The sequence below is a fragment of the Haliaeetus albicilla genome, chromosome 1, assembly GCF_947461875.1.
Source record: "Haliaeetus albicilla chromosome 1, bHalAlb1.1, whole genome shotgun sequence".
Taxonomy (NCBI): Eukaryota; Metazoa; Chordata; class Aves; order Accipitriformes; family Accipitridae; genus Haliaeetus; species Haliaeetus albicilla.
Genome location: NC_091483.1, coordinates 14,026,766 through 14,048,670, shown reverse-complemented (window position 1 = coordinate 14,048,670; position 21,905 = coordinate 14,026,766). Strand labels below are relative to the sequence as shown.

The 21,905-nt window shown below is 42.9% G+C and overlaps 2 protein-coding genes across 6 annotated transcripts in view; one reads left to right on the top strand and one right to left on the bottom strand.

Moving 5' to 3' along the window:
• NAA15 (N-alpha-acetyltransferase 15, NatA auxiliary subunit) overlaps positions 1 to 17,148 on the bottom strand; it is a 41,386-nt gene extending 24,238 nt beyond the window's left edge. The window contains exons 1-4 of one of the 2 annotated variants that reach the window (XM_069779401.1): positions 16,676 to 17,148; positions 3,130 to 3,214; positions 2,145 to 2,249; positions 1,263 to 1,420 (exon numbers count right to left, since the gene is read on the bottom strand). In XM_069779401.1, coding sequence (XP_069635502.1) covers positions 1,263 to 1,420; positions 2,145 to 2,249; positions 3,130 to 3,214; positions 16,676 to 16,729 — 402 coding nt within the window. In that variant the 5' untranslated portion in view covers positions 16,730 to 17,148. The remainder of the gene's footprint in view (positions 1 to 1,262; positions 1,421 to 2,144; positions 2,250 to 3,129; positions 3,215 to 16,675) is intronic. The other variant, XM_069779409.1, reaches the window with a different exon arrangement.
• A 148-nt stretch (positions 17,149 to 17,296) lies between these two features.
• NDUFC1 (NADH:ubiquinone oxidoreductase subunit C1) lies at positions 17,297 to 20,771 on the top strand. 4 transcript variants are annotated; one of them, XR_011324034.1, is made up of 4 exons: positions 17,297 to 17,319; positions 18,481 to 18,584; positions 19,422 to 19,504; positions 20,219 to 20,771. XR_011324034.1 is itself a non-coding variant. In XM_069779422.1 (3 exons), the coding sequence occupies exons 1-3, from the start codon at positions 17,695 to 17,697 to the stop codon at positions 19,503 to 19,505; spliced, it is 249 nt and encodes an 82-aa protein (XP_069635523.1). In that variant the 5' UTR covers positions 17,617 to 17,694. The 4 variants fall into 4 exon arrangements, 1 of the variants encoding a protein (XP_069635523.1); XR_011324032.1 differs by lacking the exon at positions 17,297 to 17,319 and adding an exon at positions 17,492 to 17,514; XR_011324035.1 differs by lacking the exon at positions 17,297 to 17,319 and adding an exon at positions 17,508 to 17,527.
• Positions 20,772 to 21,905: the final 1,134 nt, after the last annotated feature.

The window sequence follows — 21,905 nt, the reverse complement described above, 5'->3', positions numbered from 1 at the left end:
GTGAAAAGGAATACCTTATTACACCAGTCTACATCAGCTGAATCATGGACAAGTTTCCAGGCACAAAAACTGTAACTTAGGAGGAACTAAGTTTTTTTTTCTTTTTTCCAATTAATTATTGTTTGAATTATAAATACTTAGGGTAACCATTGTCATCCTTCCCTGGATAGCTCAGTAAGAAACAAACATGTCTTCTATAGTCATTGTTCTGCCTAACCCTAAGTGAGCTACACATTGATTATGGGCAGCAACTATGACTTACCCTGAACCACATACACATCTCTGTGATGTGTATACTAAACAGAAGCTGCTACTTTAAAAAATGAAGGTACTGGCAAGCTAGACATCAGCTCGCAATTCAAGATGACGGGAAAAAAAAATAATCTAACTACATTAGCAGTAGCATTTGTAGAGAAGACAATAGAAAGTTTGTATTCTTCTTTACAGAAGTATTACAGCCATGACACTACCACCTCGTAATGGTTCATTAGTGTGAAACATCTCACACGGCAAATACAGACAACTGACACAAGGCAGCAAATAACTGGGTGTGCAGTAACAGGCAGAAAGAGGATTCCAATCTAAGTTACCAAACTGCGTTCAGCTTTACTACAAAATAAACAGAAGAAAACAAGATAGTAATCTAAACATTTTGAGTATTAAATCAAGAAAGAAGAGGAATATTCAAGAGTTCTGATCCACAATCTTTCAGCTCAGAGGAAACGTAAGGAAATATTTGGACCCAAAGGAGCGGTCATTAATGCCCAGGTTGGTTGGGAAGCAAAATGTTATGTTTCATGCAGCATACTGCTTGCTTTGTACCACTACCCAACTGCCAAGAGAAAACTGGCGGCCACTGATTTAAAGGAGGAGAGATATATGGTAAAAAGTTATTGAAAAATGGAAACTCCTTTGCCTGAATAACAGTCATCTGAACACATTGCCTTTTACCTGCAGGGATTCTTCCAAGAAAACAACAAAAAGACCGGCCATTGTCCATTGCTGGATTATACAGCATTAAAAACAAAACAAACAATTCTGCACTGAGCTGAAGAAGAATCATTTAATATGCCATTAAATCAGTATACTTCATAGAAATTGCTCAGTAGCACATCTGCTTTTACCTTCACAAAGTATTGAGTAGTACAGTTTTAACACTCTGGTTCTAACTCTGTGTATTTTTTTAAAAGTGTCATTAAACAATTTGCCACCTTTGCTGCAGTTCCCTAGAAGTTGACAATAAATGCAGTATGTATACTTACCCTGTAACCTTCAAGATCCCTCATTTGAATCTGTAGCAGAGAAAGATCTCTCAAGATTTGAAGATTGTCTTTGTCCCATTTCAGTGCATTTCTATAGCATTTGATAGCTTCGTCATACTTCTTGTCTGACCTCTGAAGGAGGCCATAGACATGCCAACCTGGAAAACTCTGTTAAGGATTCTACTGAATTTGAACACAGAGAAAAGAGATCCAACATGGCAGTGACAGAACAGTTGGTAAAAAGCTCTTAAGTCATTTTATAAACCGACAGTAACATTATTACCATCATTACAACTCTTTTCCTCAGCTGTACAAAGAAACTGCTTGCAAATTGAAGACAGAGAACTTTTTGCTGGTTATATACATAGGGTGCATATAACATGCTGTAAACTGTATTTTTCATGTTCTGGGGGAGGAAATAAAGTAATAGGATCTCTGAAAAGACTATCAGGCTTACTCAAACACATTTTTGAGTAAGGGCTTATATTAGACAACTGAAGTGCTTGCACTTCCTGCATTCTAAGTACATGACAAGTCCTTATCAATGTAATGGCAACTACTAATGTTTTTAAAGCAAATCACATGCTTAAATGCCTAGTTCAGCCCAGCATATATTTAGAATTGCATTCTGATGATAAAAAAAATAAAACGCAAGCCGGAATAATATTTGAGCTAAGTGTGACTGCAAAGATAGCTGCAACGTATCTGCCCTTTGGATAGCTTAGACAAAATATTCTTACGTATTAGAAACAAAATTTAAAATTCTGAACTTCCAGTTTGAAGTCTAATGGTACTGGCTTTTGCTGCTATTCTATAAATTGAGTAGTTGTAGAAATAAACCTTTTTCATTCATAAGCAAAAGCCCTATTTCAAAAAGGATACAGACATGACTCTTTAAGTCATTCCTTAGGCCTCTACGCACAAGTTCATAAGCTTCCTCTTTCTTCCCTAGACAGTTTAATGTTAGTCCTTTCATTGCCAAGGTTTCTAAAAAAAAAAATAATAAATTAAGATTAAATAAGTACCAGTTATTCATTTTCATAGGTTTTTAAGCTTAATATAGCAACTCGAAATATAGTATAAATGCAAATTTAGACTCATTTATCAGCATCAAGATTTTGCATTCTTTTTTCACATGGAAAACTACACTGGCAGATTATTTACTTAAGTATATCATGCATGACAATAAACTCTATGCATTACTTCCACCAAAAAGTAAAGCAGCATTTTATTCTAAAGGCACTAAAAACTGTCTGCTCTACAAACATTTTGGAGAGATTTTTTTTTTTTTTTAAGTAAAGGAGCATTGTAACTACTCAAGTATTTATTCACAACACTGAGACTTCCACGCATCCACCCATGCCAAACTAGTGGCAAAGAAAAAAAAACCACATTTCTGGACAGCAGAAAGAAACTCTCAACTCGGTATTAAGAGCTGATTGAAAATACAGCAAGGTACAAACATCTTCTTCTTTTACAATAAGACTATTCCTTCAAAAGAAGTAGCAGACCACAGTGCTGAACAACATTCAATCTCTTCCTTTTGTCTTTCACTTCTACATGAGTGAATAACAATTTCCCCTGAAAAGTGATTTAAGCAATACATACGTGTATTAAGAAACTTGCTATAATGAATATTAGACTTGCAGCATAAAGACTGGCAAGCTGTGACTACTGGTAAGATCCGTCTTTAAAATTACAAATCTTACCAACAATAAGTGCTTAACATGGTGCAGGTTTCTGAACACTCTTACTGCTTTATGGGCAAAAGGTTAACAATAAAGTGCTATAAATATCAAACTTACAAGTTATTACTCTATCCTAAAGTATAGGGGAAAAAGAGAGCACATGCCATTTGAAAACTTACCTCCATGTTCTGCAAACTTTGGGTTAGAAAGGATCTGTTTACAGAACTTCAGCCCATTTCTATACTGCTTATGTTCGTAACACCTCTGTTGAAGAAGAACAGAATACATTTATTCAAAAAGTTTAGAGTTAAACTATTTCTGCACCCCTGAAATTAAGCATCAGTGCAGCTAGTGCTTTTAGAAAATGTACTAATATTTTAATGAACCCTGTTTAATGAGCTTCCTGTGATTAAAAATTCTTTCCATCAGAAAAAATAGTGTATGCTAGTAAGAACATAAATTTAAATGTATAATTGAAGGCACGTTATCATACAGCAATTTCTCAGATAAGATACCACAGGAAGCATAAGTGCCTACAGAGATTCAACCTTCCTTTAACATAAAGGCAAACCTTATGTCATAACGTATCTCGGTAAGCATTCAACTCACTTTGGCTCAATTCTCTTTCACAGAAACACCACGAGACAACCTCCAACAATCATACAGGCAGGAAAGAAAATTAAATCACTGGAACTTGGCTTAAACTATCTCCGAAAGCAACGTCTTGCGATCAATTTGAATACCACATATATCTCATATACATCCAAACTTCAAAACTGGTATATGCTAACATTAGCTTGCCATACTGGAAATCAAAACATTCCTCTACAGTTTTATTAAATCCAAATCTAACAATTTCCTTGTGTTTGAGTCTCATTTCATTATGCAAGGCGACTGCAATGCAAAATGGCACACAGCATGAACTTTTAAAACCAGTTTTAGCATTTTACTTCTGTCAATCCACTCCCCGTGCTCATCTTTAAATAGAAGCCAAAGGAGGAAGACGTCATGTTGTAAACACCAATTCATTCACTTTAAATCACTTAAGCAAATGCTAGGAATTTCTTAGGTTTCATTTTACTGTAGTACCAATGGCCCGACTTGAGTATAAGAGTAAAGAAACACACATCGCTCGAGCACAGACCCAAATCCTATGGTAACTAGGAAGTCGCTCATAACAGGATCTCACTAACTCTAGTTGACCAGTTCTGGTGGCAGGATGGCTGACAGGAGCGTAAAACTGGGTACAGCCGACAGTGTTCAAGTCCTCCTAAGTAAGCTGTTGTTCAGGATTCCACCTTTCCTCACACTGCTTCAAAGTAACTACACAAGAGCATTCATAAGCAGGTATGGACACCATTTGTCCTCTAAGCACTCCCATCAAAAAAAGTTAGGAGGGGCAGGCCCAACAGGTCCTCCCATCAAGCACAAAGTTCTAAAAATAAAACTTCAGAAGTTACACAAATGTTATGGAAATGCTTAAAAAAGAAAATGGTGTGTCTACCTCAACTTCTCTGCTTTACGTTGCTTTTGCAACACTGGTACACCAGTAAGTGGATGTATTATTTTCTAGGTACTGAAGTCATACAGCTGAAATATCAAGGCTGAAGACCAAGAGGCATCACAAACCAAGGACCTTGCTCCCCCCTATCCTGTCACCACCCTTTGGAGAAAGGGAATCATGGGAACGGAAAGAGGAGGAGGAGGAGAAGGAAGATGCTCAGAGAGAGCATCCAAAGCAGGATGGACTCAGAGAGGAACATGTCAACAAAAGAATGATAGAATGGTTTGGATTGGAAGGGACCTTCAAAGATCATCTAGTCCAATGTCCCTGCCCATGGCTTTCACTACATCAGGTTGCTCAAAGCCCTGTCCAACCCTGACTTTGAACACCTCCAAAAGACAACTCACTCCATCACCAAGGACAGGAAAAGTTAGCAGGGCAACCACCTAGCAAAGGAAGATTAAGGGTTAGGTAAGAGGAAACCTGTATAGGCATCTTTTTTTCTTTTTTATTAAACTTGACTGGTTATTATTTACACCTTTTAGTCACTACCTGCTTTCAAGTAGCTGGCTGAGTCACTTTAATCAGCCACTGGTCAGAGCTGACAGAGAGCTTACAGGTGACAACACAACAGGATCAAGCCTTTTTTTTTTTTTTTTTTTTTGATTGAAATCATCACTCATAAGTTACCACCCAGGCCTCCTCCCTGAAAGTAGAACTGCCATTTGCTCCCACCTAGGTGGGTGTGAGAGCAGCAAAACCTGTCACAGAAGTGGTGCAGCCACAGGAACTTAAGAACATGTCTCCAGTGTAACTAACGCACTGTCACAAGCAGAAAGCATACTTTGGGGTTTCGCAATTTGTCTTTAAGTACAGCTGCTCAGATGCTGGCTATGAACATGAAATCTTATCTCTGAACAGTTCCATTTTACATACTCTAACAACCAGTCTTTCACCTTGAGGTTTAAGGAAAGTCAGCCAAGATGGTATATATGCTAGAGACAGGAAATATTTGCACATAGATTTTTCTTGGAGTAACACAGAACTTAAGATGCAAGGTACTTTGTGTAACAGAGTAAACTCACTGAGAATTGTAATGAATCCTCCCTTTAGGCTGCAGGGAGGAAAAATTTACAAGTTTATATCCACTTACATCTACAGAAAGGTTCCCATCAACCCAGAGAACACTGGATAGGACCAATAAATTATCATAACTGATCATATACTTGTATCACCTGAAGTACCAAATGAGGAACTAGCCACAGCTGCATATATCCCCCAGTGAAGTATCATAGGGCTCCATTTTCAGGTGTTTCTAGATCAAGACAAGTTGGACCGATTTCCTATATACAACTTCTCCAACCTTTCAGGTTAGTATGTTGAGCCTATTTCATTCTGTTAATGGAAACATTTCAAATTGTGTCATTTTTTGAGTTTTCTTATTCTATGTATGTATTCCATGTACACATGGTACGTTTTGACAGTGGAAGGGAACAAATGAAATTGAGTTCATGTTTTGTCCTTCTTCAGAAAAGAAGAATATTTCATCAAAGTGGGTCCAACAGCATCACTGAGACTCCACTACTTGAAGCCATGCATATACCTATGACCTTCTCCAAAGATGTGAGAGAGAGAGAGAGAGAGAAGGAAGTCAGGAATGCAGCATATGCCACCATGGCTGGTAGAAACCTTGGTGAATCTGTGGCTCCAAGGAACAGAAACATGAAAGAAAAATCATTTAAGAAAAAGGAGACAGTAAATATTGAAAAGGGGAAAGGAAGAACAAAAAGAATAACACAAGGAAAGTTGAGTGTGAGTAATACAGAGCATGGGAGAGAAAATCCTTAAGGGAGTCAGTAGTTTCTGAGCAAGAGGAGAAAAAAGAACCAGTAGTAATAATTAAAAAAAAAATAAAAAAAAAATCACAGAAGCGGGAATGGTGACATCTCAAGTATTCTTGGGGCATAAAGATACAGGCTTGCTAGAAGCAGAAATTGTCTTTGTCTGGGTAGTTTCTTTCCTCCCAGATGAATAGCTTGTAGTAGTCATTCCCAGACCTCCAACCCTTACTTTGGGACAGCTGTTCTGCAGAAGTAACATACATCTCTGCTCCAGAGACCACTAAAAGAGCACAGTTGCCTCCTCTAAGCTAAACTCCTGCACATATACATTTCCAAAGCCAGCAGTCAGAGCCTGCTTGTGATGCTTGACAGACAAGTGTTCCAGCTACAGCTTGTGACATCATGCAATGAGAAAACATAAAAGCTAAACTTCTAAGAAGAAGGTTAAGGCTAATGCTTTAAAAGAAAAGAATCTGACTCCCCATCAGCACGGAACCTCTATTACACATTTGCTGCCCTTCAAAGCTTTTCCTTTAATAAGTTACTAGATCTTTTAAGATATCTAACAAGCTTTTCCATACATGCTGTGGCCAGAATTACAGCCTACTCCAAACACACAAAGATTCTTTTATTTTCTATATTTATAGCAAGGAAATAGCACCTGCTTTAATACAATTCTACAAAGAATTAATAAGATGAGGCAGACAGAGTATGACTCCTTCAAAATCACGCAAGACCATAGCAGGTAGGAGAGAATTTGTATCTGCACCACTCCCATACCACCAAGTATTTATTCAATGGATCTGAATGCATGGTGATTACGAGACAGAGACTGACGGTGAAATTATAATGAACAAAGCAGCCCATATTCTCTAGAATCCCAAGTCTAAGGTGGAAGCAGGGCTCATGTTCTGGTCTTTGGATCCCTGAGCTGTACTAGGGCATCTGTGCAGAATCAGTCTTCAGCCAGCAAATGTCTTACACGTACACATGGCTCAGCATGCCAAGTGTGAATGATTTCTTCCTCGATGGCTGCCATAAAGAAAGGTGAAAAGACTTCACTGTTTACAGCTTATCTACATCTGGACAGCTAACAGCTACATGGAGTTTGTTCCCCCTCACCCCAGTTTACCAGTTTTGAATCTTCCCTCCCTAGTGTATCTACTTTCTAAACCTTGTTATCAAGCCTACAGCTAGCAATTAAGACTGACTTGGATTCTAAAGCAACTGCTCCGGTTATGCACGAGGTTATACACATGGGCCATGCTACTGATTATAGTTGGGACTCCTAAGGTCTGCTGACAATAGCACAGAGATGACTCTTGTCCAAACTTAATTAAGCATTGTTTTCTTTATATATCATATAAGCAAATACATTTTCATAAGTGCATTTTAGAAATTTTACAGCTGTAAGTTTGAAATGTACAGAAGTAGGCTCTCTAGTTCTTTGCTACCTGTAAGCAGGCAGCACATTTTGCCTCTGACATATTCCTTCCCTCTCAAAACAGACATTTTAATGGTCAAGTACATGTGTTTCCAACTAAAATGCAGGGATAATAGTCAAGTGCAGCATTTTGACATGCAGGTATGTATCTCAGCATCAAATACACAGCACATGGCAGACCAGATTCTGCCGTTACACATGAAATATTTTGCACATATGCACTTCCAGAAGTGCAAATCCTCTTTATCACAAAGCAGTCTTCATGTCCTGCAAGCATTTAATAACCAAAGTAAATAATTTAATAGCCATCCCAACTTAAATTTGCTATTTGTAAGACATTTTATAATCACTACACTGCAGATTAAAGTGTCCTGTATGTTCAGTAACATCAATAGTTAACATGTTTAACTCAGTATAATGCCAGGAGTTACCACAGGTCTTACTAGAAGCTTCACAGCACAGTAAATTTACACTGCCACTAGGCATGACTCAACTTAACCCAAGCAAAAAATCACCTAGATCACAACACAGAAAGCAGAAAACTGCCTTTCTAGCAGGGGCACTTAAGAAGACACGTATGTCCAATCTAGCTGATTCAAAAGCATTTTAAAACCACTTTGCAGTAGTAAAAAAAAAGTCTCATAAGAGTCCATCCAGGCTAGATTTTGCAGCTGATTAAGCAGGTGAGAAGCAGACCCAAAAGTGTCTCATGAGCAAGCTGAAGATAGTCATAGGAGAACAACATACAGGAGAAGCTGCCTTTTGTCTTCTTACCTGGAAGCATGCAAAACTAGAGGTTTTTCCTCAAGAATAAGTACCAAAGCAAAGAAGGTACCCATTTGCTCCCCAAGCTCACAAATGGGAGCACTGGGGTGTTATTGATTGCTTTCTTTTTATTCTTACTTGGAGCAGCACAGCTGGTTATATGAAAGAGTGGGGGGAGAGTAAAAACAATATACCAGACCCAGGTGTGTGGGATGGGATCACATTCCCAATTGTTATGCCCTTTGAACTGGAACATTAACAATAGCATGCAATTTCTACTAAAAAGACAGAATTTTGCAAAAAAACAATATGAAGAACTTTTAACTGTTTTCTCTTCTAAGATTACATATTTTCCCAGGTCACACTTTTAACTCCAACTTAACATCAATGTTTTAAACTCCCATGTCTGCCAATTAATTGTATTAAAACAAATGCAAACTCGAATACTCTAAAAAAAAAAACAACCCACAAACCAAAACAAAACCCACAAAAACCCTAAAACCACCACCAAAAATCCTGCAGGAAATGACTTCTCACTGACAGTAACTCCATTAAAGCAAGCATCCTCATTTAGTCAATGCTATGATGGACTAGCCAAAGAATATTATTTTCTTCACCAAATGAGTACCAGAATTGGATTCAGCCCCAAGAGAAAGCAGAGATGCAAACTTAATTTCTCATTGCTAGTCCACTGTACTCAGCCTCTCTTCATCAGCAGGTTACGTAGCTTGTGTCATCATAGGAGGCAATATATCGCAGACTATGCCCCATCATATACAAGAGTTACCTGATAGGACAACTGATCTACACATGGGCACAGGCTAATTTTTTACTTGCATCTGAAAGTCCCAGGAGAAATTACGATGGAGACCGGGGCTGCTCTGCAGGAACAATTCAGGGATTCGGCACTCTGCTATCCTCTTCCCTGAGTGTTTGTGAGGCTTGAGCAGAACCAAGGTGGACAAATCCTTTCAACTACAGCATCGTGCTCCTTAGCAGACTCCACAGTTTCTCCCCGTAGCAGCCATGAACAGGTACACTTGTGGCATCACGTAGCAATGTTGGCAACTACAATGCCGTTAAGACCTTTGGCAGCAGAAAGTGTTAGCATACTTGGCCTTAGCATTAGCGAAGGTGTGCACTTACAATGCATGATATGCATGTCTGCCACTCAGACACTCTGCTATCTATTTCTTTAGCACAGTTCAGATGCAGCAACTTAAAAGATGGTAAGTCCAGGCACTGCGCAGCTCAAGGCTGTTTTCCAGCACAGTTACTCTCTCTACAGCTAGACTAGATCAGGTCAAGTCACTAAGGTGCACTAATTCAAGCTAAATGTAGTAAAGAAGATTCTGAAAGCTGGAAGTATTAGGAGCAACTACTCACCGTGAATTAGTGGGTCTTTTGAACACTAACCATATCAAACAGCTCAACAGCTCTAGGCAAAAGCTTCCACCACGCTGATTCAGTTTCACGACAAATATAAGATGTTTAAACTCAAGGACTGAAAAAAACCACACAAACCTTACAGATACGTTAATGCTGAAAAACTCTGGGGCAAACGTGCATGATTTTTTGCTGTCAATTCAAAAACAATCATCCTCTTCCATTGCTCTGTGGTGTTGATGAACAGAACTTCTGTGTAAGGAATGGCTTCCGCAATTGCCTAATTGAAGAGACAAAGAAATCCTCCTGCACAGTTTGCCTTACTTTTTGGAAGTGACCAATACCTTCATTACTAGCATTGCTTGGTAGAATTTAACCAGAGGAACAGAACAAGTTCAAAGTGAAATTAGTTAGGAAAAAGATAAGAAATATGTGTACCTTTTCATTTAATACTGAGGTAGGAAAAAAAAAATCTATGCTATGTCTATGCTTTTGAATTGGCCTTGTTCCTGTATTTGACAAAATCTGGCTGGAAACAGCTGTTGACAAATAGTTTACAGCTCTTCTAGAAGTAAAACTAGAAATTCTCACTCACTGAAGCAAGACTCTTTCTGAAAAATTTGTTATTCAGCGTCAGTTCTATTGGCCACTACTTGCTTACTTTAATCTCTCCTTCTTGGGGAGAATTACCATGAATTCGGCCATGTCAACTAACATCAGCTGACTTCTGTCCATTACCTTGGAACGCCTATGTTCAGGCTTCACCTCTGAATTTCACAGGAAACTGACCGGACCTCACAAAAGATCTGGTATGCACAGGATATATTTGGGTTTGAATGATCATTTGAAACAACTAAGTAAATCAGTTCAAACTCCAAGATATGGCATGAAAAGGCCTAAAGGAGCCCACACAACAGGTTGTTCTGGACTTACATGAACATTTCAACTCAGCTGTATCTCGCAACATAGCCCAAGACACATGATGAGGCTATTGACATTTTCTACCCATGTATTATGTCCAGAGTACTTTTCATCCTTAGCTCTGAGATATACGAGATGTTCTCTTGTAGTGTTGAGCCATTGCAAAATAGTTAAACGTGGCTAGTAAGGTAAGAAAGGTTGTTCTTCAACATTACAAGGTATGCTAACTTGATTGTGTGGTATCATAGAAGCAAACAGAAATCCCTAAAGCGAGTCTCATTGACCTCAGTTTTAAGGGTGGCAATGAATAATTGTTCATTTTCTCTAAATCCCCTACCAGCAAAATCAGAAAAGACGTAACTCCTTATCACCACTCTTGTTGCATTGACACAGCACTGCTGTGGACAAGAGATTTAAACTTGAGATGCCCAGAAAGTGCCATCACCAAAAACTCATTAAGAAAACCTTTGAAAAACAGGAACGAACACAACTTGATCAAATTCTAACCAAAATAAAGGGTAGTACCACATAAACTGGATTAAGTCCATTGCCCCAAGTAAGATTAGTTTCAGATCATTACAAAAAACACTTTGGGTCCAGCTAAGAGTAGCTGTAGCTGTAACAACACAAGACCGGGTATGATCTTACAATCATGAAGAAATTCGTATGTGTTTCTATTAATAAGTCTTTTATTTTCATAACTGAAACAGGTAAGGAACAAAATTATGCTGCTCCTCAGAAACTTACAGCAGGGAATCCTGGTTCTACAATTTCTGACAGCCCCAATAACAACAAATGGCCTAATCTGGTGAACAGGCTTTAGTAACAGCAGTATTGCTCAAGTGATTCCTTAATGGCATCCTGGAGTCTCAAACAGTAATTAATTTCTTTAGCAAGTTTGAGAAATATTTCTGAAAAACAAGAACAGTGAGTCTGCTTAAAGCAGCAGGTCTGTTCTTTACTTCCATTCCAATGTTTCAACCAAGACATAATTTTTGCTATTACTTTTGGCAAAGCCAAGCGGGGTATTCCTTTTGGCAAAGGAAAAACAAGCAACTGACATCTCAACAGCCAAGACATTGGAAAAGCCTTGTTAGCAATTGCATGTTTCAGATGAGATAGTATGTGGTGAAACTCCAGTGGTGAGCATACTTGATTACTGTACAGTCATGCAAATGCAACAATGATTGCATGCAAAATGTGCTAATTTATTTGGTTACTGATAAAAGTGAAATTCTGGAAATTGGTCTTTAATCTTGAATCAAGATCACTTAAGAAGAGATTTTCAAGTCTGCCACCTCAGCGACCTTGAAGTCAGCACCTGAACTTCTACAAGACAGAACATTATTTTTAAAGGACTGGTGCTGGTGAAAGTGTTAGTGAAGGAGAAGCACAGGTCTGTCTAGTTTGAAAGTGGAGGGACAGGGAGCAGATTCTGGAATGAAGAAATAGGAAGATGGCCCAGCAGGAAGGACTTGGCATATTTACAGCAGACATTGCAGAGACACTGTTCAATAAGCTTTCTTATCATTAGGAAGTTCCTCTATCTTTTAGTAGAACACTTGTCAAAGCCAGCATGGAAAGGAAGAAGACGAGCTCAAAGATAAATACCATCAAGCACTGTAGCATCACCATAGAAACGGCTAACTAAAGGTGAAATTCAAACCCCCCTCTCTTGCAGCAGACACCTTGGTTACTGTAATAACCCACTAGGGGACACAGGTTCTGGCCATGCCTAATCAAGCCTGCCTAGCACATAAGGTAACTGATACAGAGACTGAAGATGTATGGTTCTCCAGACATCATGAAGACCACCGATAATCACCAGTCCTGAACAAACTGAGAAACTCTGATCTGCATACAACGTAATACACACAAGCCCAGACCAGCATGGCATCTTGCTGCTTCAGTATGCTACTTCTACAGTATGTACTAGAGTTACAAATCAGTAAAACTATTTAAACAAGGCCTGAACACACTTGGTTCCTCACTTGAACTGTTTGTTTGCATCATAAAATACAACGATGTTTCACTTCTTGAATACTTGAGACTTCTCCCCGCTCAAACTGTATTCAGCTAGAGGCTAAGCCCACTAGCTATGGTGAGAAGTATTTGCATGCTCTTATTCTGCCAGAACATCATGACTCCAAGAAGTTTATCCTCTGCTGCTTAAAGGAACTGAAAAACTCTTCCATGTAACATATGGCACCTCCAGTAGCTTTGTATTTAGTATTTCTTCAATACATTTTCAATATATTTAACTTTTACATCCAAATAGAAGTTAATTGAATACTGTCTTTGGGATTTGTGAAATAAAAGTGAACATATTTGATGAATTGTACCTGATCAGATAGAGTGTCTGAATAATTTGGCAAAATGCCAGGAACGTTCATCAGTTATATTTAATAAAAAATTAAAAAAGTCATTCCTACTTCCTACAACTACTAGTTTTATATTTGCTAGTAAGAAGGGGGGGCAAAAATGGAGTAAACTGCTTTTTCCATTACTTCATAGGGCATCCAGCCTTCTGAGTACCAAAAAAGTCAACTTCTCCATTCCTTTGACTCCTGCGTTTGCTATTCTACCCTTCCCTCTGCCTCCACCTGAATTCTTCCTGAGTAATATCTGGTCTGCCTAGAGATTACGTGTGTCCAAAGAATTATATGGACTCAATTTTAAATGTTCAAATGGATCAAAACCAAAAAGGCAAAAATGTAGAAATCCACTTTTCTTCTAAATTCCACAGAAACTTTGAGCAGAAGAACAGGACTATCTACCTGCAGGCTTAACAGCAAATAGTTAAAACTATAAAAACAATATAAGCTAGAAACTTTCTTTTTAATGGAAGTGCAAGTTTAAGCAGAATGGCAATCGATAATCCTGTGGATTTTTTTTTTATTCAAACTAATCATGCAGATCGCTTTCCCTTTGTACTACAGGAACACTAAACTGTAAAATGCCTTTCAAATGGAAAAATGTTTCTATTAGAACCTCCACATACCTGTAAAGTGACTAGAAGAGGTTAGTCTAGTCAAGTGTGTTGCAACACGCAAAGGCAAAGTGCACACGCTTCTGAACTCAGAATTTGCCAGTTAAGTGGAAATGCTGGTTTGCAAGCAAATCCACAGGCAAAATTTACTGATCATGTAAGATGTTTACTACAAAACAAACAAAAAAACCCCAAACTCTGAAAGCTAGTTATTGCCTTTCGCTATGGAAAGCTGGGCAGCTTGGTGTAGACCTTAACATTTAACATTTGTTACAGGCATACTTCTTAAAAACGGCAAAGAAACGAGGCCTCAGGAACCTACACACAAAATCAGTTTGCTTTTTTTTCATTTTATGCTTCACTTACAAAAATACAAGGCTGCTACCTACTTAACTCTTGTGTTTACTACCTCTATGAAAATCAGAACGTGAATGATTTTATATTTCTGTGAACAGCCTGTGCACCAATAATTATCCATTTGAAGGGTAATGCATCCTTTCAATACCACTTGGGCTGCTTCCCAAAGCACATGCTAAAAAAAAAAAATCTCATCCAGGCACGCTCAATGGAACAACTCTGCGGTCTGCCCGGGCCAGGAGACAGCATGTGCCGCACCAGGGCCAGACAATCAGACCACCTTGTTAGCTGGCCGGGGGCTCAGAGGTCCTGTCAGTGAGCCCACTGCCCAGGCAGACTCAAGCTCCTCTTGCTGCTGTTCAGCCACCCATGGGCCAAAGGAAGAGGCGGCAGAGGATACAGCATAATGAAGGGTTACAGTCTCCTGAAAAGAGGGCGAAGACCGAGGAGAGGCTGCAGGAAGAGAGAGGTGGAGTAAAGGCACAGGAGTAGGGAAGTAATGTTCCTTTGGACTTGCACTGATGAATGGGACTTCCTAAAAGACGCCTCACTAATTCAAGTCAAACACTTAATCAAAACTTCACAAAGTAGGGCCATTATCCGTAACAAGGCAGACAAGCAGTTCATTAGCCAAATTTTCAGTGTGATGAAAACCAGCTTCAAGCCTTTTCTGTTCACCACGCGCTACAAAGGCACCTAATCACAGGGCATTCTTAATACTAGACTACACAGTCACAGGCTCATCCCTGCAAGATACAGGAAAACGTCAAAATGCCAGAATAACTTTTAGCCTACCCAGTACCCGAAACTCTTGTATTTTTATTCAAGTTAAAAAAAGGACAAAATTAAAATTCCTTCAGTCTATAGAAATCTGCTTGGACCGGAGCACACCTTTTTTTTTTCTGACCTGAACCAAATTGCGAAGCTTTATCCAACTCACAGGCACTGAGCCAGCTTTTTCTCCAAAGAAACTCTTACTCTTCCCTTGGTTCCTGCCCTCCACAGAAATACTCAGCCAGCCATGCACCAAGCTCAGGGGAAAAAAAAACCAAACAAAACAAAAAAATAAAACCAACAAAACCCCAAAATAGTCAGTTTTAAACACAGACAGGCTCCTCGATTCACTTTGTCTTGTAACCACACAAGCCATCCTCAATGCAAAGGAAGATGGGTGAGTGAGCGACAAGGCTACTACTTTCCCAGCTCATAACACACCAAAAATTACACACTTGGTACAAGGCCATACCAACTCCCACGGAGGACTGAATCTTTCAAACTAGAAGTAAGCTTTACCGTTCACTGTATCTACTTTTTAACCCCAACTGAAGCTGCACATTTCATGATGAGATGCCCATGCACAAGGATTTCTAGTTCTACAGATTTATTTCATTTTCACAAAATATTTTGAAAAGAGAGTGACAGAAGGCTATACTCACACCCCCCCCCCCGAAGTGGCAGAAGTTTACAGAGCTGTAAGAGCGCTGTTACTCCAAGATGACTACAGTCCTCATCTTGTTTCTGATCTCTGGAAGGATCCAAGAGAGCAGTCTAAGCCTCTTTGAAACAAGACATAAGATTTTTTAGACAAAACTGACTTTTTTGAGAGAAAGCAATATAGTGCTTGACCCAGATAACAGAGTCTTCTAAATAAATCCACTGAAGTTGCTCACTAACGTAATTCTCTAGTCCTCAATTCACCCCAAGTCCTTAGGAACACAAGGTGCCTGCAACACCGCATCAAAGCTGAAACAAGTTCCTTAAAACGCAACTGAACTGTGCACGCTTTAGTGGTATTAGGACTGCACGCTATCTTAATCTCATTCTGAAAACGAGGTTTATTGCCTAAATTCCACCGCGCTCTCTTTCATCCACACGCCGGCTGCCACCCAGAAAAATCGATCGTCAAGCTCGCACAAGAGTTAGCTGTAAGTCAAACTTCGGAAAGACTTCAAAACCTTCATCCTTCTCCGCTTCCTCCTGTGAAAGCCATCTTCCCCACTGACCAACAAATCTGGTCACTGCCTACGGCAAAGATCCGAGTTATAAAAAAACAAAAAAAAGGCAAGGAAAAAAGAAAAGCTCTGGGCAGAGCGGCCGCAGACAGCAACCCGACGAGCGAAGCGGCCGCGGGTGTATTTCCACGGAGCCGCTGGAGTGCCTCGCCGCGGCCAGCGCCGGGGCCCGGGGCAGCCCCTCGGGCCCGGCCGCGGCCCCGCGGCTCGGGTGGGCGAGAGAGGCGGCTGCGCACCCACACCCCCCGCACCCGGGCGCTCCTCCGGCCCCACGCCCGGGCGGGCCGGGCCGCGGCTGACAGCCTCCCCTCGGCCCGGCCTGCCCCGGCAGGAAGGAACCGGCGGCCGGGCCGCCGCCAAGGGCCGGGGCGGTGGCGCCGGGCCCGCGGGGCGGCGCCGGGGCTTCGCTCCACCGCCAGCCCGGGGTACGAGCCGGGGCAAAGCGGCGAGGGGGGGACGGGAGCCGCCGCCTTCCACCTCCCCGGGCCTCCCGCCCCGCCACTCACCAGGATGCGCTTGAAGAGCGCGTTCTCCTTGGGCGGCAGGCTCACCGACGGCATCCTCCCCGCCGCTCCCGCCGCTGGCTCCGGCGCCGCCGAAGGGGCTCCGGGGAGGGAGGGAGGCTGGTGGGTGGGGGGGGCGGACGGGCGGGCTGCGTCCCGTCCCCGCTACTCGCTCGCCGCTGCCGGGAGCCTCCCCGCCGGAGCCTGGCTGCTGCTGCCGCCGCCGCCTCACCACCCACCCGCCCCCCCCCCACCGCCCGCCGGCTCTCCCTCCCTCCTTCAAACGGCCGCGCTCTCGCCGGCCGAGGGCCCGGCCCCTCCCGGCCGCCGTCTGCGCGCCGGGCAAGCCCCGCGCCGCGCCGAGCCGAGCCCCGGGCGGCGGCTCACGTGGTAACTGAGCAGGCCGGAGAGAAGCGCCGCCAAAATGGCCACCGCGGAGGGCTTCCCCAGCCGGGTCACGGCGGGCGCCGCGCATGCGCCGCGACCCCGCGCCGGACCCGCCCCCCTCCGCCAGGTGTGCCGTGCCCAGCCCAGCCCAGCCCAGCCCAACCGAGCAGGGGATGGCCCGGCCCCGGCCCCGGCCCCGGCCCGGCCCGCCCCGCCCGCTGAGTCAGGCCCTGCGTGTCCCTGCCCGTAACCCCGTGCTTGTACGTCAGGCTGTCGCCCGCGCAGCGCCGTCACGGATTAGCCCTGAGGGGGGTGAGGGGGGGTGGGGCAGGGCCTTCTCCGCGCGCGCGGGCGTACGGCAGAAAGGGGCGGGGGGTGGGTCAGGCGTCGCCCTGGTCTCGCGGAGCCGGTTCTAGGGAGGACAGGTCAACCCGCTCCGGCTGCCGCTCTCTACCGTCAGCAGACGCAGTTAAGGGCGGAGCGGGGCGGGGCGGGGGGGGCGGGGCGTTGCGCAGCAGGCTGCCGGCGCGCCGGGCCTCGTGCGGGGGAGCGCGTCCGCTCGCGGCGCTAGGGGGGCGGGGCGCAGGGAGGCTCCTCCCCCATCCCCGTGGGCGGAGCCGGGTCGAGCCGACAAGATGGCGGCGGCGCTGAGGGCGGGGGAGAGGTTGCGGTTGGTAGCGGGAGCGCCCAGCCTCGGTGAGACGGTGGCGGGGGCAGAGCGGGGCCTGGCTCGCCGTGAGCTCGGGGTGGCGGGGAGCCCGTTGGGGTTTAGGCGAGTGGGAGTCTCGTCTTCTGCCCCGAGAGCGTTGTGCGTTGGAGGGCTGGGACGGCGCCCCGCGGCCTGTCCGCTGGACCGAGCGCCGTGGGAGCTCGGCTGCCTGCGGGGGGGGCCCGGTGTCGTCCCCGTTAGCTGGAGCGCTCCTCGCTTCGTGCCTGGAATTAAAGCAAGCTGCAGTGGCAGTGTCCCTCTTGTTATTTTTTTTATACAAACCAATTAGGTTTGGGGGTTTTTTTTGGTATTGAGTTGGTGCAGCTTCCAGGCCGGGGGGAGGACCCGCCGTTCCTCACGGCAGCTGTGGTGCCGGTCCCCCTCGGGAAGGCAGTGCCGGGGGGTGGGAGCTTTCTGCAGGGGACAGTAAGAGGCAGTGCAAGCAAAAAATGGGGTAGGGTATGGGTTTTTGTGGCCGGGGAAAGGCACTGCTTTCAACTGTTGGCAGGGCCGCATCCCCTCTCTCCTTTCCCTCGGATCTGGGAGTGTGTTATGGGGACCATTTATAGGTGATAATTTGATCTGTTTGATTGTTTTGTTGTTGTGGTTTGGTTTTGGGTTTTTTTCCTCCTGATTGTATGAGTGTCAGTAACTGACTTGGTAGTCTAAACCTGAAAAATGCTAACACGTTTGTAACCTTCTGCCTTTTTAGCTTTTACTCGGTCTGCATTTGTTGCAAAAAGACGTAATTATGACCAACCAAACTGGTTTGGAGTTGGCTTGGCTTTTAGCACCACTGCTGCCTTGTGGGCTCTTGTAAGTGTTTTGATTTGGTTTTGTTGAACTTAACTATTCCCAAACCATAGTGATCTGAAGACAATGACTACAACCTACTTAGCAGATTGGGGTAATGGATGGTCATAGCAGCTGTCGAGATTGAAGCATGATATGTGGATTACTTGTGTTTTCCCAAATCTATCTTGCACTTTTGTTTATAAAAATGAACAACTTAAGCTTCTCTCTGTTGCAAACTTAAAACAGCCACAACAGAAGAATTAATTCTTCAAGACTGTTGTTTTAAGGCTTTAACATTGTTTTCCCCAATGGATCTTAAAAAAAACCCACACAAAACAAACACTAGGGATGTTTCTAACTAATGTTGTGTTTATCAGACTACAGATGTATTCTCTTCTTGTTTTTCAGCCGTAGTCAATTGATTAAGACCCTTTTTTCCTGAGCAAAATGCAGATGTAAGATGTTCCCTGGTTCAGAGAACTCACAGGCTTGATGTTGATAAAGCAAGCAGAGTGTAGTAGCTCTCATGAAGAAATGTGCAGGTCAAGGAGCACTCCCATGATGACAACACTTTTCAGGGTGGGGTGGATTCCCTTTGGGGCTTCCCCCATTTTTGGAGTGGTGGTGGATTGATTGACAGTAGGGCACACCACCACCAACCCCTCCTCGGCCAGCAGAAAATGAAAAAGGTGTGGACAAAATGCCTAACTGGACATTTGATAATTTACTCTGTATTGTCCCAGTTATGTATTGGTTTGCATTCTGATAATAGGAATTTCATATTCTGTAGAAATCATTTTGTTCTCTGGTTGCAGCTGGGCATTGTATAGCTGTTTATCATATACTGCTATTTTATAGCTTTTCAAGCAGCATAATGAAGATATAATGGAATACGAAAGAAGAAAACAAGAGAAACAACATAAGTGTACAGGATGTTCATAGTAAGTATGTACATACAGATGCTTTTGACTCAGCTGAACACAGATTCTGCAGATCTTTGACTTCTGTTAGAAATCAAGATGTTGGACTGACTGGCCTTCTTCCCTTAATACTTTACATCTTGGCTTTTGCTATTACTCTAACTCATTCCCGACTGATCTATATATTCATTTGTGTGCAATTTCATTGGCAGCCTTCTGTCTTGGACATGCAAACTTGGAAAATAACGCATCTCTTAGTGTCCGTAATAAATTTACGTCGCAAAGAGAATACCTTACAAGTGCTTTAGTGGCAGGGAGATCAAGGACGCTAAAAATAGCTTATCTTTGCCTCTCTTCTTATTTTAACAGGTCTACAGTGGGAAACGTTTTTCTCAGTTTCACCTGTATATTACACTAAAGAACGATTAAAAAGTCAGTGCCCGTAGACTTGCATTATAGTGCAAATTGTATGTGGTCATTGTCCTTTTCAATGTAAAAAACATAATTGTGTTTCTGCCAGCTAAAATGTCTGTTGGGGATTATGACCTCCAATTATGGCCAGCAATTAATATGCCACAGGACAGAATTCCTTATACTAGCTACTGAAAAACCTGTAGTGCTGTCGTTATTTTCCCATAAATATTCCTCTCCAGCTAAAAATATAGTATGCTTTGAGGTGTTTCTAACCATCTATTTTTCTTGTTGCTAAGATTTTTTTTCCCTTCTCTTTCTTAGGTTGACAGTATGCTCAGTAAGAAGTAACATGATCACCAGTTGTCCTACAAATAAAGGAGCACAGCAGAAGTACAAAGTATCTAAATACTTATATGTTCATACATTTCATGTGCAGAATTCTGAAATATATTATAAGGTCTGGAAGAAACTTATGAAGACTATTCTTGTTCTGCTGGTCCTGAAACTGTTTTATGTGGCATTCCCGTTTCATAGTTTATCAATGTTAATTTCAAAACTCTCTTTGTTATTCTGGAAGGTATATTACAAAATGACACCAGTTCAGAGGCAGTTCGGCAAATATTCCAGAAGTGTACTCTTGCCCTGCTATCATTTTCATTGTTAAATTTATAAAATAAGCGATAAGCAAATACAAGAATGGGATTTATGGGAAACCTAATAAAACTAATCTGTACAAATGCCGAAATGTGCATTTGCTACTTCACACATCAAAGAAGTAGCTTTTGACTCGGTCTTGACCGGGTAGACTTTCAGAGCTTGACCTAGTGACTTAAAGATACTGTAATTAAAGTTACACATCTGTTTGTAAGCTTGATCTAGTGCCTTGGGTGCTGCTGTTGTTCTTCAGTCCTTTGTGGATTGATTTTTTTTTTCTTAAATTTTTTTTCTTTGCCTAGCACTGACATGGAGCTTTGTCAGAGACGACAAAAATCAGAGGTGGCCAACCTCTAAATTCTGTGTGGGTCTTTATTATTTTTCCTTGCCAGGAAGCTTGCTTTGCTTTTGCTACTGCATGCAAAGTTCAAATGTATTCTGTATTTTCAGAAACCAAGGACGAAAACTGTGTCTTGAATCTTGGAAACTGTTTAACTGACCTGCAGCTCATGAGTCCATCCCTTCCTCAGCGGCTATTATGTAGGTTCTCTGGGACACTGCTGCTTTTCTGTCTTGCAGCTCTGAGGGGATAGTGCCAGTTCTGCGGTGTTTGTTCAGGGCGGTTGAGGGGGGAGAGTGTGCGGTGCCTTGCCCAGGGCAGCTGCCTCTGTCATGGAAGAGGAGAGGTTGGCCTTCCCCTGGCTGCGCTTTCGGAATTGCTCGCTGCCTGAAAGGTGCCTGCAACCTCAGTGGTGAGACCGTGTGGCCAACATCGGTCTGCCGCGTGTGTGCTGCCTTCTGAGTGATTATGCCTTTGCCTTCTCTTCGTGCATCAAGGTCAGTCAAGGACAAAGGACGGAAAAAGGGGATAATGACAGTCGGCAGCATGTGGCATTAAATAATCATTGATGGAACGCTAAAGCTATGTATAGAGAAGGGACAAGTAACAGCGAGCAACTGTCTGTGCGGGGAGGAGAAGGGCAGCTGCACAGCTCTGACCCCGAGAGGCCCGTGACTTTTAACGGCAGTGATTTGCTTTCTCAACGTTGAAGTCCCCTTTCCTAGTGTTTAACCTGAGTGCCCTTTGCTGTGAATTTACTTCATTTCTCCAGATCTTTTCCCGGGCGTTGTTGGGAAAGGAACGCTCCGGGAGAACTTTGTGGCTTAGTCAAGCGTTGTGCTCCTCGCCATCCTTCCCACCACCGCCGGTGAGCGCAGTCCCGGGTCTCTTTCCTCGTATTCTGGGTCTGTCGGGTTCTCGGTAATTCCTGCCACCGCAGTCTGTTGGAGGGCGGAATTTCCCAGCGGACGGTTCGGCGGCCGTACCCGGCGCGGCAGCCTTCACCCCTGCGTT